The sequence below is a fragment of the Chiloscyllium punctatum genome, chromosome 48, assembly GCF_047496795.1.
Source record: "Chiloscyllium punctatum isolate Juve2018m chromosome 48, sChiPun1.3, whole genome shotgun sequence".
In the NCBI taxonomy this organism is placed as follows: Eukaryota; Metazoa; Chordata; class Chondrichthyes; order Orectolobiformes; family Hemiscylliidae; genus Chiloscyllium; species Chiloscyllium punctatum.
The window spans coordinates 54600617-54622052 of NC_092786.1; the positions used below are offsets into that span (position 1 = coordinate 54600617).

Sequence of the window (21436 nt, forward strand, 5' to 3'; positions counted from 1 at the left end):
ATTAACTTGAATAGAGGATTCACTAATCAACCAAAAACAGAGAGTTGGGATAAATTTTTTTTCTCTATTGTGCAAGATGTGACCAGTGGGGTGCCACAAGTTTAGTCTGCAAACAAGAACTATCTACGATCTATACTAAAGAGTTTGATGCAGGCGTAGAAGGTATGACCGTCAAATTTGCACATAATACGAAAATAGCTGAGAAGGTAAGTTGCAATAAAGAAATGAGAATATTTACAAATTGGTACTTGTAGGTTAGGTGATTGTGCCAAAATCTGGTAATGGATTTTAACATGGTGTGAGGTTGTCAATTTTTGTCTAAAGAATAACAAGGCAACTCATTATCTAAATACAAACTTCAAAATACTTTAGTGCAGAGGGATCTGTGCCTTCATGTTTCAATCACAGAAAACTCGTATGCAGATGCAGCAAATAATAAAGGTAAGTTAATGCAAGTCTGGCATTTATTCCTAAAGGAATAGCATATAAAAGTAGGGAAATGTTGCTGCAACTGTACAAAGCACTAGTGAGACTGCACTTGTAGGATTTCATACAATCTTGGTCCCCTTATTTGAGGTGGTATGTAGTTGTGTTAGAAGTTTTTCAGAGGATGTTCATAGATTGATTTCAGAGATGAGAGCTTTTTTTTAATATACATGTTGCAGAACAAAATTAAGATTAATCTAAAATAAAGAATTATGTAGGATAAAACTTGTTTTTTTTAAAAGTTATTGAGTCCAATGCATCTTTCCCTTAAGGTCAATGACAGTGTCATCTATGAAAATGGAGTCTCAATGAAGAAGAATACATTCTTCAAATTTGTGACTAACTACATCATTTATAATGTAACTGCATCTAACTACATACAAGGGAAAATGTTGTGGAAAGTGCAAGGGCTTTTGTGATCTACATCTTTGCACTTATATTCCAAAATAACTTTTATAATGTTAATTCTTTTTAAACATATCAGTATTTGTAAGCCTATTTCACAGTGTATCAAGTACCAATGACTTCAGTAAAACTTAAAAGTAATAGGACCCCTTCCAGGAAGTACCTTAATAAAACAGTTGGACTTTAATGTTTTGGAGGTGCCATTTTGGACTGGGGTGTACAATCAACCCCACCGCCCTGCGGCCCAACATTTCAACTCCCCCTTCCACTCTGCCGAGGACCTGCAGGTCCTGGGCCTCCTCCATCGCCGCCCCCTCACCACCCGACATCTGGAGGAAGAACGCCTCATCTTCCGCCTCGGAACACTTCAACCCCAAGGCATCAATGTGGATTTCACCAGTTTCTTCATTTCCCCTTCCCCCACCTCACCCCAGCTCCAACCTTCCTGCTCAGCACCGCCCTCATGACCTGTCCTACCTGCCTATCTTCCTTTCCACCTATCCACTTCACCCTCCTCTCTGACCTATCACCTTCATCCCCACTCCCATTCACCCATTGTACTCTATGCTACTTTCTCCCCAACCTCCTCTCCACTGTCCTGCCTCTATTCCTGATGAAGGGTTTTTGCCCGAAACGTCGATTTTCCTGCTCCTCGGATGTTGCCTGACCTGCTGTGCTTCCAGCACCACTCTAATCTATAGAAATGGTATAAATATGTCTTTACCATAGTATATTAATCAAAGTATCTATAATGTTGGCCTGGTGGGAAAAATATTGCCTCCGTGGCACTAAATGACGGAGATGGTGACTGACTAAGTTTGATTCTCAAATAATACTGAGGTAGTTGATCTCAACTCTAATGGTAATTGACATCAGTGCTGCTGGCTATAAAGGGAAATAAAGAATACAGATTCTTAAAAAAATGAGAAAAAATGTATGAATGATGCAATGTGCATAACATCAATACAAACAGCATTTGAAAAAACAACAGCAATATACACTGTTCAATAACTACAAAATAATAATGCCTAAACAAAATATTCATCTTACCTTAACTGCTAATATTTTTCCACTTGGTACATGGTAAGCTCTGTGTGGATATAAAATATAGACACTGAATAATCCACATACCAAAGCAGTGCATGAGATTCACATCAAAACAGTGTGTTAATCGTGAAGTTTGGGTTTACAACAAATCTGTTGTTTAATAAATCAATCAATTCTATTTTCTCTGCTGTGCAGCCTTCTAAAGTCTCAGACCATAGATTTCAGCAAATATGGCAGCTAAGCAACTGTGCATCTTTCTTTGGCTGTCCATACTTTTTACCTGCCCCAGCCAATGTCCCTAATGATGAAGAATAGACATTTTGGTACCCAAATGCTACATTTATATCCCACTGAGAAGTATATTGGCTGAACACAAGATTGCAAATCAATGGTCTGACAGTGCAATAGTTGAGGGAACTTGGAAACAATTGCTTGTAGAGCCTGAAACTCTTAGGGTGGAAATGTTTGTGCTCACTTATCCTGTTGAGTGTTGACCTTCATGAATCTTCCAGGCTCATGGTTATTTACTTGTTGATGTTAGGTGTCTGGCAGTTGTCCCAGATGGGTCAGCTGTCGCAGGTGAGAGTTAGAGAAAAATTGCTGCACACTTGCCATGATGCCAACCCAATTGAAGAAAATAAATTTTTCAAAATTTACTACCTTGGGATAAAAAATTGTTTGACTGCACCAGGTATCAGATTGTTCCTTTATAAAAGTCCTCATCTAAGTAACACTGAATATGAAGGACATATTTGTTTTCATTATAAGCTGCTTTATTAAGGCATTAATAATGGGAAATCAATTGTCTAATATGAATACATTTGCTCCAATATGGACGTAAGTATTCAACATTGACCACCATTTCCAGCAGGAAAACTCTTCACCCATTTCTCAACACTGATCATCCTTACATTTTACCTCTTACTGAGCTGCTCAGCATATAATTGCTACCAACTCACTGATATTTTTTAAAGTGGCAGCAAAAATTTATGTTGCCACTTTAGTGTAACTAATTTGATTAAACTGACTTCACCACCTGAATGTTGGTCAATACATCATCATATGACATTTATAGAACAAAATCATTTCACTGTACAGAAAACAATCCTTATTGGAGGCTCTGGCCAGCATGTTCTAGCCACAAAACTGCAACAATAGACATTTAACATTATGGTAGTTAGTGTAAATTTAAAATTATATGGAAGTATATGAAAAAGAAAATAAATTAATGGAATATGAAATCAAATTATAACAGAATTGAAATGTTTAAATGACCTCTTAAAGCAAGGTAAATTATTGTTGAAGAAAAATTACATAACAGATACATAAATGTGCATAAATCAATTGAAAAACAGTAACATTAAAGAACCAGGCAACACAATGCATGTTTACAGTTGATTTGACACATGGTAGAGAGAGAAGGAGAGATAAAGATCAAGTCTCCAAATATTTGACACACATTGCAGCATTCTAGCTAAATTGCACAAAAACATGCTAGTTCCACTACTGAGTAAAAGTCAACCCAATTAAACACAATCTATGGACTTTCGGTGAGGAATGGAATAGTAAAGAATACAGCGTATTCTACTGATTGAATGCACTGTCAACACAAACCACTTCTGCAATAGAAATACCACAGTTTTGATGTAAAATAAAGGGTCCTTTTACACTGCCTCAAGTACACGATGACTCCTGACATTTCTAATTTTCACACTAGTCATTCTAACAGCATATTTTACAAGCAACTTACACCTGCAAGTCTCCACAAGGTATCCTAATTGACCTTTAACACTGTGACTTCAAACAACACAAGTAAATACTCAACTACACTGCTCAGTATTGGAATAAGTTTACTTGCATTCAGTGCTGGTCATGTGAGTCAGTAAGCCAGGAGTCAGACTTAGAAAGTGCAAAACTAAACTTCTAGTCATTTTTACCTGCAAACAAGAGTGAGTGAAAGAACTGTTTCCTTATCCATAATGTGAGTCACCAGGATGTTAGGTAATTTTCAAACCTGGCCAAACTAATATAAACACATAGCAATAAAGGACAAAATCCCTATGCATCGTATGCATCCTTTACTATAACATCAAACCGATCAGGCTGTTTTTATAATATAACCCACTTACAGAATTCCCCAAATACCACATCATTTCCTATTCCCCTAATAAAGCCCATTTGAGGTCATGAATGTTTCTGGAGCCCTACTTATACAAGAACCTGCAGCTATTCTGCTTTAAATTGCTCCAGGTCCTGGCCAGATTAACTTTAAAGGGTCATAATGTAAAACATGCTGGTGACAAAGTATTCATACTATTTCTACTTCAGATCTGCTTGTCGGTTTACGCTGGGGATATAAACCTTAAAAGAGCCTTGCCTTCGACAAGAAGGGGTGAATTTTAATACCAGATTTATATCATTGCAGTTTAATTTTGATTAAATTTAAGACAGATTTATAGCAATACAAAGTCTCCAGCGTAAATTGGGATTCTAGGTTAAAGCACCTCAATTTGCTCGTTTAACGTATAAAAGCATCAAAAAGCTTTAATATCCAGGTCTAATATGAAATTCCCCACATACTCTATGAGCATATTAGCATTAAATAGGCTTGACCAATGCATTAAATTATTTAACTCAAGAACATTACTACTTGCTCTTAACCTTTCATAATCTAATCACCTATTTACAGGTTTCTGTTTTATTTGCAGCTCTAGTTCTATCGTTTAAAGTCAAAGATTTAATATGGCATTTTTATATCACAGCCTACTTCATTGGCAAACTTTGCACATTAGGTAGAATAAGCAGACCAGCCTTTAAGTAATTTAAAATAGCCTAATTAGAAGAGGCAGTTTCATGATTGTGGCAGTTAGCATTACAACACATGAAATCCCTTGCCCAAATTAAGTGCTGATTACTGTACTTAAGAGGTGATTCCAAGCAGATCCATATCAGAAAGATATTTTAGTTCCACAGTCAGTATGGACCATGGTCAGCATGAATAAATACTTCCCTTGAGTAACACAAATGTGAAATGAGCACAGCTGGAAGTTTAGTTCAAGTGGGAATTCAGTGCTGAGGGAGACAGAGGTGCTTTAACTAAGGTGTACTGCAAAAAGTAAACTCTCCAGAGTGAGAGGTGAGTGGAAGAGGATAAAAGGCATAGACTGAAGGGCCTACCTGCAGTGAAACCAGTGGCAGAGTGACATCATGAACAATGTGTCACAAGTATCGGCAAAACAGCTGACTGGTAGATGTATTTCTAGTCTTTAAAGTAAAAATAAAGTCTTCAGTTTGTTTTTAGCTCCCTAATAATTTTCTTCCTTCTTAAAAATAACCAACTGCTCTCTGCTATCTCATACTTCTCTTTGCCACTACACCTCCCTCCCAACAATACCTGTGGTCTGACATCACCTCTGTTGCATGAAAGGTACTCCCTCACTCAGTTTTGTTACACCCCATTCTCCATCACCACCAAACCCACATGCTTTCTGTGCTCCATCCTCCCTCTCTTGGAATACCTCAACATCTATCATCCACATGCACTAGCCCTAACATCTGTACCACCCACGTGCATCTTAGTCATTCAACCCCTTTATGTCATTACAGGTGAAGAGCAAGAGGGGAATGAGTCTGGGTGGCTTACCCCATAACAGATCAGAACGACAGAACAAGTAGCAAGGTACGGATATTTGTGACTTAAGAAAGGGTTCTTGCCCTAGCAGGAGAAGGCTGGGACCGCTTTTGCGGGGATGTGGAGGAATCCATGTTCCAATAGCCAACTAAGTAACACTTGTTATCTCATTGCAACAGTCACATTAACCAGCAGTTGGACATCACTACTAACCAGCAACGGTAATGCCTTCCGCCTCTTATGTCTTATAGGCATACCTATTCGCCCAAGGATCAGCCCGTCTCCCTATAAGGAAAGTTCCTCTGCCTTCCCAAATGATAATCCCTCCACTCTGTCCGTACTATCATCTACACTGATTCCTGGAACACCCAGTAACATGGCTGAGGACATTTCAATGGGTTCTATAAGAATGCACACCAACAGCTCTGCAGATGGGCAAGGGAAAAATGCCAGCAGTCGGAGGACTGATGGGGACTGGGCATGTGCTAAGCCCCACCTGGAAATGACCTTGTGAGTTTAGCAGTGAACAACTTTGTTCAGACGCATAGAGAAGAGCTGAACTGCCAGCAGGTACACAAGAAGCACTGGCCATCATAACGGAGAAACTGCAGCGATGCCGCCAACTCAGCGACAAACATAGGCCCATCCTTCACAAATCTGCTCACTTACCTCACCCATTGCGCATTCCAACACAGCAGTTATCTTTAACACTGTCCTCTGCCAGGGGCATCCAAACTCAGCAAACACATGCTATTGAAATCCCCATCATTGTCACCTTTCTAGTTAGCAATTTCATCAACGTTACAGACTTCACACTTTGGCACATCATCACCCAAACCGTGTACATTCAACTACAGCTGCCTACCCATTCCTTCAGTCCCCAGCTCCTCTTTCCCTTAATTTCACTCAGAGATTAAGATGCATCCCCACAGTGGGTCATGAAGGCTCACTGTGTACAAATGTAGGAAAACAGCAGCAAATAGGGTCAAAGGGAAAAAACCGATAAAGGCAAAACTAATGCAGCTTTACTTAAATACATGTAGTATTTGAGATTAAACACAAGAATTAATGGTACAAATAGAGCTAATGTGTATGATCCAATAGCTGTTACAAAGACATAGTTATAAGGAGATCAAAGCTGGGAATTAAAGATTCAGGTTGAATAGAATAGATAGAATCCCTACAATGTGGAAATAGGCTCTTCGGCACAACAAGTCCACATAACCCTCTGAAGAGTAACCCACCCAGACTCATTCCCCTCTACATTTATGCCTGACTAATGCACCTAACCTACACATCCATGAACACCATGGGTAATTTAGCATAGCCAATTCACCTAACCTACACATCTTTGGACTGTGGGAGGGAACCAGAGCACCCGGAAGAACTCCACGCAGATACAGGGATAATGTGCAAACTCCACACAGACAGTTGGCTGAGGCTGAAATCAAACCCGGTCCCTGGCACTGTGAAGCAACAGTGCTAACCAATGAGCCACCATGCTGCCCACGGTGTATCAGACGTTTCAAAAGTTTTACACCTCACTGAAATAGGGTGCTGGAAATCAAGTTCTCTTATTCCCACACTCATCACACAAATTAAAGATTTTTAAAAGTACACACAATTTTCCAATTTATTGATCTTTTACACAGATTGAGAGAATGCACGGATCAGGTTTCTGTACTTAACAAGGATTATTATTCATTACAAATAAATAGATTCCAACTATAGATAAACAATTAAGCATTATCGACAAATAACTCTACCAGTTAAAACTGGTTCACAATTATAAAGGTCTTTGACTTTTTATTTAAAACTCACATCAACTTAGAGCAACTGAAAAAGTGAATAAAATGACTATCTTCAGACTTGAAATACTTTTCAGTGCAGAATAAAATCATGTCTTTCTCTTCCAGAGTTCCAAATACTTCTCCCTCAAACATTCACAACCACAGCTCTTCAGTTTCACCAGAGTCAATCACATAATAGTTGGCAGGCAGAAGACCTTTGTCATTAATAAATAGTCACCACGTCACAAGCAACCAGTTACGTTTTGACTGCCAAATCTCGATTGTCCATAGCTTCCTGGCTTCAGCTTATATGCAACAAGGCACTTTTCAGGGCTTGTGCCAGCTTGGTAAAGAACACTTACAAAGGGTCCAGATGTAGGTTTGCTCACTGAGTTGGAAGATTCATTTTCAGACGTTTCGTCACCATACTAGGTAACATCTTCAGTGAGCCTCTGGACAAAGCATTGCTGATGATTCCTGCTTTCTATTTGTATGTTATTTGGCTTGGTGTTGTAATTTTCTGTGGTGATGTAGTTTCCTGTTCTTTTTCTCAGAGGGTCGTAAATTATGCCCAAGTTAATGTATTTTTTGATAGAGTTCTAGTTGGAATGCCATGCTTCTAGGAATTCTCATGCATGTCTCTGTTTGGCTTGTCCTAGGATGGATGTGTTGGCCCAGTCGAAGTGGTGTCCTTCCTCATCTGTATATAAGAATACGAGTGAGAGAGTGTTATGTCGTTTTGTGGCTAGTTGATGTTCATGTATCCTGGTGGCTAGTTTTCTGCCTGTTTGTCCAATGTAGTGCTTGTTATAGTCCTTGCATGATGTTTTATACATGACATTAGTTTAGCTTGTTGTCTGTATAGGGTCTTTCAAGTTCATTAGCTGCTGTTTTAGTGTGTTGGTGGGTTTGTAGGCTACCATGATGCCAAGGGATCTGAGTAGTCTGGCAGTCATTTCTGAGATGTCTTTGATGTAGGGGAGAGTGGATAGGGTTTCTGGATGTGTTTTGTCTGCTTGTTTGGGTTTGTTGCTGAGAAATCTGCGGGCTGTGTTTTTTGGGTACCTGTTCTTTTTGAATACACCATATAGGTGATTTTCCTCTGCTCTGTGTAGTTCGTCTGTACTGCTGTGTTTGATGGCTCGTTGGAATAATGTTCTGATGCAGCTTTGTTTGTGGATGTTGGAGTGATTGTTTCTGTAGTTCAATATTTGGTCTGTATATGTTGTTTTCCTATAGACGCTGGTTTGAAGTTCCCCATTGGCTGTTCACTGTACTATGACATCTAGGAATGGCAGTTTGTTATTGTTTTCCTCCTCTTTAGTGAATTTTAGTGAATTCAAGACCAACAATAATACCCTTACTGGCATAAAATGACTAAAGTGGAGGAAAACAACAACAAACTGCCATTCCTAGATGTTGCAGTAGAGCGAACAGCCAATGGGGAACTTCAAACCAGTGTCTATAGGAAAACAACATATACAGACCAAATATTGAACTACAGAAGCAATCACTCCAACATCCACAAATGAAGCTGCATCAGAACATTATTCCAACGAGCCACCACACACTGCAGTACAGAGGAACTATGCAGAGCAGAGGAAAATCACCTATACAGTGTATTCAAAAAGAATGGGTACCTAATGAACATAGTCTGCCGATTTCTCAGCAACAAACCCAAACAAGCAGACAAAACACATCCAGAAACCCTATCCACTCTCCCCTACATTAAAGACATCTCAGAAATGACTGCCAGACTACTCATACCTTTTGGCATCATGGTAGCCCACAAGCCCATCAACACACTAAAACAGCAGCTAATGAACTTGAAAGATCTTATACAGACAACAGGCAAAACTAATGTCATGTACAAACGACTATACAAGGACTGTAACAAGCACTACATTGGACAAACAGGCAGAAAACTAGCCACCAGGATACATGAACATCAACTAGCCACAAAACATGACTCTCTCTCACTAATATCCTTGCATACAGATGAGGAAGGACACCACTTCGACTGGGACAACACATTCATTCTAGGACAAGCCAAACATACGAGAATTCCTAGAAGCATGACATTTCAACCAGAGCTCTATCAAAAAACACATTGACTTGGACATGATTTACCACCCCTGAGAAAAAGAATAGGAAATGATGTCACCAACTCAAAGAAACCCAAACATATAAATAGAAAGCAGGAATCATCAACAATGCTGTGTCCAGAGGCTCACTGAAGATGTTACCTAGTACGGTGGACAAAATGTCTGAAAATGAACCTTCTAGCTCAGTGAGCAAACCTATATCCAGAACTTCAACCTGAGCTACAAATCTTCTCAAACCTCGCTAACTTACAAAGGGTGTCAGATAACTTGCAATAAAAACAGTAATACTTCAACAACTGTTGGCTTGACCCTAAACTCCCTAAATGTAGATAAACTGTTGGACAGAAAAAGAATCAGGAGATAAGGAGGGGATTTTCTTTTTAAAAAGCAGTGCAATTTTCACAGGTGATTTTAATTTTCATGTTGACTGGGAAAGTCAAATTGGCAGGGATAGCTAAGAGGAAGAATTCATGGAGTATTTACCGGTTAGTTTCCGAGAACAATATGTTGTGGATCAAACCAGGGATCAAGATATTTTGGATTTACTAATGTGCAATGAAGCAAATTTAATAATTGATCTCAGAGTAAAAGATGCCTTGGGAAACAGTGACCAGAGTATAGTAGACTTTAGCTTTCAGCTTGAGAAACATGAGTCAGAAACAACAGTGCTAAACTTAAATAAGGATAATTACAATGAAATGAGTGCAGAGTTAGCTGGAGTGGACTGAGAAAGGAATTTAGCAGCAAAGTCAGTTGAGGAACAATGGTAGACGTTTGAGAAAATAGTTCATGACTTATAATAAAGACGTATCCATTAAGAGAAAAGGCTTCGAAGAAGTGGATAAGCCAACCGTGTTTAGCTAAGGAAGGTCTGGGGAGCATTGAATTGAAAAAGGAAAAAAGACACATTATGGTAAAGACTGGTGGTTAACTAGAGGCACTTATAAAAACTAAAAACTGACCAAAAAATAGAAGAGGCAAGAAATAAACTTTGAGGGAAAACTTGCAAGATACATCAAAAGGGTCTGCAAGAGCTTCTTTAAACATATAAAAAGGAAGAGAGAAGCCAGAGTGAACATAGGCCCCTTAGAGAATGGTACTGGGGATATAGGTAATGACAGAGGAGATGAACAAACAGTCTTCACAACAAAAGATACTAATAGCATTTTCAAGCCACTAGATAATCAAAGAATAAAAAGTAGTGAGGAAATAAATACAATAAGATAGTTGAGAAAAAGTACAAAGCAAAACTAATGGGACCTGATGGGATGTATCCTAGGATATTAAAGGAAGTAGCTACAAAGATAGTGATTGCACCGGCAGTGATCTTCCAAGAATCCTTAGATTCTGGAAATGTCTCAGAGGATTGGAAAACTGCCAATCTAATATCCTTATTCAAAAAGGGAAAGAGACCAAAAAAAAACCAAGTCATACTAAAGACTAGTTAGCTTAATATCAGTATTTTTGAAAAAGTTAGAGCCCACTATAAAGTATAGAATATCAGTGCATTCAGAAATACAAGCAGAATCAGCATAACTTCATGAAGGGGAAATCATGCCTGACAATTCGGCCACTTAAGAGCCCAAGATAGTGGAGATAGTTGCAGTTACATCGTGATAATACCATTGCACTAGTAATTCAAAATCCCAAGTTAATGTTCTGTGGATATGGACTTTAATCCCACCACTGTAGATGGTAAAATTTGAAGTAAATTGAAAGCTAATTTAATGGAAAGCACATAACCACTGTTGATTGACGTAAAGACTCATGTCCTTTAGGGCCAGAAATCTGTTATCCTTACCTGGTCTGGTTTGTATACAATTTCAGATCCACACCAGTGTGGTTTACTCTTACTTATCTTTAATTATCCAGAGGGCGGTTAATTATGCTGGCCTAGCCTGCAATCTCATTTCCCATGAACGAATGAAAGAAAAAGATATAACCATGGATAGAGGATTGGCTAACTAACAGAAGACAGAGTTAAAAGAAAGGAACATTTTCAGGATAGCAATCCATAACTAGTGGAGTGCCATAAAAATCAGCGCTGGGGTCACAATTATTTACAAAATGCATTAATAATTTGGATGCTGGTATACAAATTTGTGATTACAAGTGGTGAGGATGACACAAAGCATTTGCAGAGGGATATAGACAGGTAAAGTGACTGGACAAAAATTTCACAGATGGAATATAATCTGAGAATTACAAGATTATGCACTTTACCAGGAAGAGTAGAGGGACTGAGTATTAGTTAAATGGAGAAAGTACAGAAAGCTGGACCACAGAAGAATTCAGGAGGCATTTATGCATAATCGTAAACAGCTCGCATACAAGTTCAGCAGATAATAGGGATGGAAAATGGAATTTGGGCCTTTTTCTCAAAGGAGTGGAGTATAAAATTTGGAAGTCCTACAAAATCTATACAAGGCACTAGTTGACCAAACCTAGAATACAGAGAAAGTGAAGAATGGTGATGCTGGAGATCAGAGTTGAAAAGTGGAAAAGCACAGCAGGTCAGGCAGCATTGAGAAGCAGGAGAATCGACATTTCGTCCATACGCCCTTCATCAGGGCACATTCCTGACGAAGGGCTTAATCCCGAAATGTCAAATCTCCTGCTCCTCAGATGCTGCCTGACCTGCTGTGCTTTTCCAGCACCACACTTTTCAACACACCTAGAATACTGTCATCAATTCTGGTCCCCTTATCTCAGGAAAAATACCCTTGTATTAGAGACAGTGCAGTGAAGATTCAGTGTGTTGATTCTAGGAATGGAGAGATTTTCTTATGAGGAAAGATTGAGTGGGTTGGACGTGTACTCATGTTCAGAGGACCAAGAGGCTGACTTATTAAAATAGATATACTTTTTAGGGGGTTTGACAGTATAGATGCAGAGTGATTTGTTTCCCCTTGTGGGAAAATCGAGAATCAGAGGATACAATCTCAGAGCAAGAGGTCATCCAGTTATTAAATGAAATGAAACAGAATCCCTACAATGTGGAAGCAGGCCCTTTGGCTCAATGGGTCCACACCGATCTTCCGAAAAGTAACCCACTCAGACCCGTTCCCCTACCCTATTAACCTATATTTGTCCCTGACTAATGCATCTAACCTACACATCCCTGAACACTATGGGCAATTCATTGAACCTGCATGTCTTTGGGTTGCGGGAGGAAACCAGAGCACCCAGAGGAAACGCATGCAGAAACAGGGAGAATGTGCAAACTCCACACAATCACCAGAGGCTGGAATTGAACCTGGGTCATTGGCACTGAGAGGCAGCAGTGCTAACCACTGAGCCACCATGTAGAGATGAAGAGAAATTTCTTCCCTCAGAGGGCAGTGAGTTTGTGGAATTCTTTATTGCAAAGGACAGTAAAGGTCGATGCAAGGTTTGTGAAGGTTTGTAGCTCAGGTTGAGGTTTAGGGTGTAGATTTGCTCGCTGAGCTGTAGGTTTGATATCCAAATGTTTCATTACTTGGCTAGGTAACATCATCAGTGGCGACCATCAGCAAAGGTCGAGTTGTTAAGTATATTCAAAGTTGAGATACACAGATTTCTTTAATCAGTAAGGGAATCATGGGGTATGGGAAAAAGGCAGGAAAGTGGAACTGAGGATTATCAGATGATGAATGATTTCACTAAATGGCAGAGCAGATTCATTGGGTTGAATGGACTGTTTCAGCTTCAATGTAATTTGATCTTGTGGATATTTGACAATATCCCATTTAGAAATTAATACTGTGTAACAATGTAAACATTCACCTTCACTTTTGTCACCTCCTAGTTCCAAATCTTCAGTAGTTTCTCAAACTTTCCGTATAAAATTCAATCTCATCTGGAACTTATGTCTATTCTTCACTTGTCTACAGAAACACCATTGTTCTTCATCCCATCTAACCACTTCAAAGTTTATTATCCCAGCACTGCACTCACATGTAAATCTATAAAGAAGCTCAGAACTGAAGCATACTATTCTCTTTGTCTGTGCCACTATGAATGGAATGAGCGTTAGGTATAAAATTCCTGTATGCTGAAACTCTCTTCCTAAAGATACATTCTTCAAATAATAAAGAGAATATTTTCTCTGATTGTTTTGTGACAATGTTAGCCATGATTAGCAAGGAATTATTTCAGAGCGCTCACTACCACTGCTTCCTCATTTAATACCACCAAAATTGGACTAAAGTTGTTACTCATCTTGTTTCTATTTATGAAACCTTGTTATGTTCAAAATAGCTTCTTCATTTTGAAAGATAATAATAATGTCTGCAAGGTACAGCTTATTATGCATTTTGGGATGTTTCAGACATGCAGCGCCACAAAGTTGATCAAAGGATGTTAAGACAGGAGACAATCCAGTTCAAATGTAGATGCACACTATTAAAGAGTTCACTTACCCAAGCAAATCATTGTGCATCATATTGCCCATTGGAGCATCAATGTCAGCTTATCTACAGTTTCTAGGAGATAAAAGCATGACCCAAAAATGTAGTCCAGTTGGAGAACAATTAATAATTCACACATGGAATCAAGCGTACCCATGAACAGATTGACAATACGAGTGTTATAGGCCAGACTAAACCTCCTCAAAATATATCAAGGACATAGCCTAAATTCTAACGTTTATCTTGTTTAAATGCAAATGTAAGGTGCTATGTTCCAGGCATGATTTGATTGATGAACCTACTGGGCATTAAGCAAAACACACTTTAATCCTCCACTACAATTAAAATACAAACAAAAAAGAATTGTGATAATGGATGGGAACATGGGTCTACAATAGCATAGTTATTACAGAAAAAACATGGCTGAAGGAGGAACAGAACTGGCATGTCAATATTCCAGGGTATAGGTGCTCTAGGAAGGACATAGGGGAGGCAAGAGAGGAGAGGGAAGTGGTGTTTTTGATTATGGAAAACATCACAGCAGTACTTAGAGAGGATATTCCTGAAGGATCATCCAGTGAAGCTACGCGTGGAACTGAGAAATGAGAAAGGGGTGATCACTTTGATGGGATTGTACTATAGGCGTCCCCCCCCCCCCAATAGTCAGCAGGAAATTGAGAAGCAAATATTTAGGGAGAACACAGGTAGCTGTGAGAAAAATATGGTTGTATTAGCAGAGGATTTTAACTTTCCAACATAACACTATGGCAGTTCCCGTCTCAGGACTTGGATGGGAAGGGGTTTAAGTGTGTTCAAGAAAACTTTCACAATCAATATGTAGATGGCTCCTCCAGATAACAGGCACAACCCGACCTCTTCTTAGGAAATAAGGCAGCGTAAGTGACTGAAGTGTTACTGGAGGAACATTTTGAGACCAGTGACTAAAATTGTACTAGTTTTAAAATAGTTATGGAAAAGGGCAGGCCTGGTCCACAAGTTAAAGTTCTAATTGAGGCAAGGCCAATTTTGATGGCACTAGATAGTTAATTGGGGGAGGTTGTTCGCAGGTAATGGGACTTCTGGCAAGTGGGAGGATTTCAAAAGCAAGATAACAAGAGTTCAGGGACAGCATATTTTTCTAGTATGAATGGCAAGGCTGGCAGGAGTAGGGAACTCTGGATGACGAGATATTGAGGCTCTGGTCAAGAAACATAAGTAGGTATAAATCAGGTATAGAAAGCTGGGGTCAAGTGAATCACTTGAGAAGAATAAGGGGTGTAGCAGTACACTTCAGAGGGAAATCAGGAGGGCAAAAAGGGAACCATGAGAATAGATTTATCAAATAAAGTTATGGAGAATAAAGAGATTCTGCAAGTACATGAAGGGCAAAAGAGTAACCAGGGAAAGAATAAGGCCCCTGAATGATCAATGAGGCCATCGATGTGAGGAAGTACAGGAGATGTATGAGATCCTAAACGAATACTTCAGGTCAGTATTTACTGTGGAGAAAAAAATGGAATCTAGGGAACTCAGGGAAATAAACAGTGATATCTTGAAAACAGTCCACATTTCAGAAGAGGAGGTGCTGTAGGTCTTAAAATGTAAAACGTTAGATACATCCCCAGGACATTGTGGAAAGCTAGGAAAGAAACTGTGGGGCCCCTAGCAGAAATATTTTTATTGATAGCTACAGAAGACTGGAGGGTGGCTAATGTTGGCCACTACTTAAGAAAGGAGAAAGTGAGGTCTGCAGATGCTGGAGATCAGAGCTGAAAATGTGTTGCTGGAAAAGTGCAGGTCAGGCAGCATCCTGAAGAAGGGCTCATGACCGAAACGTCGTGCTCCTTGGATGCCTGACCTGCTGCACTTTTCCAGCAACACATTTTCAGCACTATTTAAGAAAGACCTACTAGGAAAAGTCAGGGGACTACAGACTGATGAACCTGATGTCAGTGGTGGGTAGGTTGTTGGAGGGGATTCTGAGAGACAGGATCTACATGCACTTGGAAAAGCAAGGTTGATTTTTGACAGTCAGCATGACTTTGTGCATGGGAAATAGTGTCTCACAAACTTGATTGAGTTTTTTGAAGAGGTGACCAAGAAGATATACGAAGGGAAAGTGGCAGATGTTGTCTTTCTGGGTTTTAGTAATGGTCTTGGACAAAGCTGCACTGATTATTAAGGTTAGATCCCATGGGATCCAGGGAGAGCTAGCCAACTGGATACAAATTTGGCTTGATGGTAGAAGACTGAGGGCGGTGGTAGAGAATTGTTGTTCAGACTGGAGGCTTGTGACCAGCAGTATGCTGCAAAGATCAGTGCCGAATCCACTGGTGTTCATTACTTATATAAATGATTTCAAACAGAGTATAGGAGGCATGGTTCGTAAGTTTGCAGAGGACACCTAAACTAGTGGTATAGTGAAGGAGTTATCTAAGCGTACAACTGAATCTTAAGAAACTGAATCAGTGGGCTGAGGAATAGCAAACGGAGTTTCATTTAGATAAATGAGAGGTGTTGCATTTTGGTAAGACAAATCAAGGAAGGACTGGCACAGTTAATGGTAGGGTCCTGGAGCGCTTCGTCAGTATATAGTTCCTTGAAAGTAGCATCACAGGTAGACAGAAGGCATTTGGCATACTTGCCCTCATTAGTCAGTGCACTCAGAACAAGACTTAGGACGCCATGTTACAGCTGTAAAAGACATTGGTAAGGCCACATTTCAAGTACTGTATACAATTCTGGTCACCTTGCTATTGGAAGGATGTTATTAAACTGGAAAGGATGCAGAAAGGATTTAAAAATATGTTATGGAGACTGGAGGGTTTGAGTTATAAGGAGAGCCTGGATACTTTTGGTCCCTGGAGTGTAGGAAGTTGAGGGTGACCTGAGGGGCATAGATGAGGTGAATAGCCAAGACCTTTTCCCAAGGATAAGGGAGTGCAAAACTAGAGGGCATAGATTTAAAGTGAGAGGGGAAATATTTAAAAAGGAACTATGGGGCAATGTTTTCACACAAAGGTGGTGTGTATATGGAATGAGTTGCCAGAGGAATTATAACATTGAACAGACATTTGGACAGGTATTGGATATGAAAAGTTTAGAGGAATATGGGTCAAACAAATCCAAACGTGACTGGTTCAGTTTAGGAAACCTGGATGGCATGGACGAGTTGGACCAAAGGGAATGTTCCTGTACTGCATGACTCTATGACTCTATAACTAACTCTATAGAATTAATAAAATATTACATTATTTGACTACTATTCATCAACTGTTCCATGGCAATTTAGTAAAATGGTTTCAATCTCATGTTCAGCAGAGAAAGAACTCAAACTATTAGCTGCAGCAGAGGGAATGCCAACTAGCAGTTTCAACTCCAAAAACTCTAATTTCAACAACTGAAAGCAAAAACTGAAGCCCTGGGTCTGTGTGAGCCTGAGTCCATCCAGTCATGCTTCCTTTGTCTAATTTTTTAAAAACCCAAAGCTATTTGCCTTCCATGAAGCAGGCACCGCTGCACCAGATTGACAACCCTCTCTTCAAGAGAAACAGGACAGAACAAATCCCTCTTAAAGGCACATTTCGTCACACGATCTATAATCTATATACTCCTAATGTATCCAATGATCTGTGGATGAGGTTATGAGTAATTGCTGTATAATGATGTAGAGTCTGAAGTTCCAGTCATGTTAAAGTTCTTTGTTTTATGCGAAAAGAATTTATCAAGAATTATGAGGCAAGAAATCAGAGAGGGAACTGAAGAAACTCTGACTTGAGCAAAACAAAAGAATGAAAGCCAAATGTTGATGAGAGTTTGAAATGGGTGGAAATGTGGGCAGGTATTGAACGAATGGATTGATTAGACATTGAAAGTATGTGGGAACTCTATGAGGAAGCAGTTAAAGGGATTATTGACTATAGTGGCTCACCATTTGACCCATGAGTATGGTGATTAATTCCTCCACTGGAAAATCTTTATATTTAATAAAAACATTGTTTTAAGTTGTCAACCTTTGGTTGGTTGGAACATATCCCATTGACTCCTATTATGAAACTTGTTCATCGTTTACAACTTCACTGTTTACAATGTCCTTCCCCTGTGAATGGTAGGACTTTATAGTACTATACTTATGTACAGTCACAGATGAAGAACAGCTAAATGATTTAGATCATAGATTGCAGCCTGCACCCATCATAACTCATCAACTGAATAGAAATGGAGAAAATTGAGAGAAGATTTGAAAAATATTACAATTAAAGTTTTGAATTACATTTTTGTTCTGTATATTACCTAAATTAAACTTTACCTGGTTTGCTTTGTGTGAAAAAAAGTCAATATCAGGACAGTATATAGTCATACATAACTTTACTTTGATTATTGTCTTTTCTTCTTCAACAACTATTATGTTAAGAAAGAACTTGTATTCTATTCTGTAAATAAACATAAAGCTACAATAAGTAAGAAGCCATTGTCAATCGATCACTCGAAGTTAAGCAAATTCTCTGAATTTCTATACAAAGTCCAGCAATTTTAAATGGTCTTCGCTGGGAGCATCTCAACAGGTTATTTAGCATGTCAGTTAGTTGACAAGAAAGATGATCTTTCTAAAATGACGATGGTTTCCTGTTACCAACTGAATAATACGGGAGTACTTGATGATTTAATTATGATGCACGTGAATTCATCCATAAAGGCCGGCTTTGAGTTTCCAATAAAGGTTCATACCCAAGCTTTGCCTATAAATGCCATGTTCCTGTTTACAATATCAATTTAATAGTTAATTCAGTAATCATTTGTAGACTTTCATCACAAATTTGAATAAATCTAAACCCATATTCCCTTCTCTCTTTCCAATGAAAGACAGCTGGAATAGAAGTAATTTGTTTGCTTCATACTGATCTTCACTTCTAAATTGTCCCTGCCATAAATATGTTTCAGCATCTAGGCTGCAAACTGATTAATGTACTTTTGTGCAAAGGTATAGTTACACCAGAATACAATTCAACACCAGTACACTGTTTTAATTAACAGCTAACAGCTACAAGTTGGAAACAATGACTTCTAATTACCACTTTTAATCACCTCCATTCTTCACAAAAAAAACCTGAGGTGGGGGAATCAACTGCAGCTCACTTACCTTGCAATTCCACATGCATGAAACCAGAGAGATACAACACTCATTCAACATGTTTTCTTTCAAGCCAAACCACTAGCTAATAATATATTCATGTGTGCGTAATCAAAAGATTTCCAAAATACTTTGTTGGAAATCTATTCGACATTTGATGAATTTTTGGAGTTCAAATTGCTTCTGTACCTATCTCCTTACAGTCATGATAATGCACACAATAGGCTGCCCAAATCACCGAAGGATGTGTTTCAAAACTCATATTAAGTTCATATTAAACTATACAAATTATCTTTAAGTATTTCAACTCCTTTCCATAATTCCACACACTATAATCTTAAAATAAAGCTTTTGCTTTGCATTTTTAAATTTTCTCTCAATTCTTTCGCTAGCACAATAGTCACATGACAAATCTACTTTATCCTCTAACCTTCCATACATAAAATTATTTTCTTCCCTAGGTGAAGACAAACTTTGTTCTTGTAAGGTGAGCAGCAGCTTTTTAAGGGAATGAATGTCATTACTTCTTTTAACATCACATGTCAGCTATGAGCACTCCAAGTCAGGCACAGCAAAGTAATGTTCCCTCACCTGAAAGAAAACTTCAACAAAGAATCTCATCACTGGACCAGCGTGAATGTTTCACTTTTCACACAATCATATGGCCTTTTAAGTGGGGCTATTAGTTAAAGCCAAATTATATTTGCCCTGGATTGTGATCTGCATCCAATAGAAATCTCATGGTTTTGTTTAAAAATCTGAGTAGACGATAAAAGCTACTTTTAAGGCCACAGATATGAAGGGAAACATTTTTAGCTAGAAGATCCATCAATTTATTTTTAATCATTCATGGGATGTAGACGCCATTGGCTAAGCCAACAAATCTTTTAAGAAAGGTGGTAAGGACAAGCCAGAGAACTACAGTCCAGTGAGCCTGACATCAATGGTGGGCAAGTTGTTGGAGGGAATCCTGAGGGACAGGATGTACATGTATTTGGAAAGGCAAGGACTGATTAGGGATAGTCAACATGGCTTTATGCATGGGAAATCATGTCTCATAAACTTGATTGAGTTTTTTGAAGAAGTAACAAAGAGGATTGATGAGGGCAGAGCTATATGGACTTCAGTAAGGCATTCAACAAGGTTCCCTGTGGGCAACTGATTAGCAAGGTTAGATCTCACGGAATACAGGGAGAACTAGCATGTGCATGCAGAACTGGCTCAAACATAGAAGACAGAGGGTGGTGGTGGAGGGTTGTTTTTCAGACTGGAGGCCTATGACCAGTGGAGTGCCAAAAGAATCAGTGCTAGGTCCACTACTTTTCATCATTTATATAAATGACTTGGATGTGAGCATAAGAAGTATAGTTAGTAAGTTTGCAGATGACACCAAAATTGGAAGTGTAGTGGGCAGCAAAGAAGGTTACCTCAGATTACCACGGGATCTTGATCAGTGGGCCAATGGGCTGAGAAGTGGCAGATGGAGTTTAATTTAGATAAATGCGAGGTGCTGCATTTTAGGAAAGAAATCTTAGCAGACTTATACACTTAATGGTAAGGTCCTGGGGAGTGTTGCTGAACAAAGGGACCTTGGAGTGCAGGTTCATAGTTCCTTGGAAGTGGAGTTGCAGGTAGATAGGATAGTGAAGAAGGCGTTTGGTATGCTTTCCTTTATTGGTCAGAGTATTGAGTACAGGAGTTGAGAGGTCATGTTATGCTGGACAGGACATTGGTTAGGCCACTGTTGAAATATTGCATGTATTCTGGTCTCCTTCCTATCAGAAAGCTGTTGTGAAACTTGAAAGGGTTCAGAAAAGATTTACAAGGATGTTGACAGGGTTGGATGTTGAACAGGCTGGGGCTGTTTTCCCCGGAGCGTTGGAGGCCGAGGGGTGACCTTAAAGAGATTTATAAAATCAAGAGGGGCATGGATAGGATAAATAGACAAAGTCTTTTCACTGAGTTTAGGGAGTCCAGAACTCAAGGGCATAGGTTTAGGGTGACAGGGAAAAGATATAAAAGAGACCTAAGGGGCAACGTTGTCACACAGAGAGTGGTACGTGTATGGAATGAGCTGCCTGAGGAAGTGGTGGAGGCTGGTACAACTGCAACATTTAATGGACATCTGGATTGGTATATGAATAGGAAGAGTTTGCAGGGATATGGGCCAGGTGCTGGCAGGTGGGACTAGATTGGGTTGGAATATCTGATCAGCATAGACGAATTGGACCGAAGGGTCTGTTTCCATGCTGTACATCTCTATGATTCTAATAATTGCCCTGAAAGGTGGTACCGCCTTCTTAAATTGCTGCAGCTCTTGGGGTATGGGGAACACCCAGAGTGCGGTTACAGCGAGAGTCCCATACTTTGCCCTAGCAAAGAAATGATGCTATTGTTCCAAGTCATGATGCTATCTGGCTTGTAGGGGGAACTTGCAGGTGGTGGTTTTCCCT

The 21436-nt window shown here is 39.3% G+C and overlaps 1 protein-coding gene across 3 annotated transcripts in view; it reads right to left on the bottom strand.

Annotated features, from left to right (window-relative positions):
* Positions 1-21436, bottom strand: part of map2k5 (mitogen-activated protein kinase kinase 5) — a 385015-nt gene that overhangs the window by 203157 nt on the left and 160422 nt on the right. For all 3 annotated transcript variants that reach the window (XM_072565277.1, XM_072565276.1, XM_072565278.1), the window contains exon 9: positions 1942-1981. In XM_072565277.1, coding sequence (XP_072421378.1) covers positions 1942-1981 — 40 coding nt within the window. The remainder of the gene's footprint in view (positions 1-1941; positions 1982-21436) is intronic.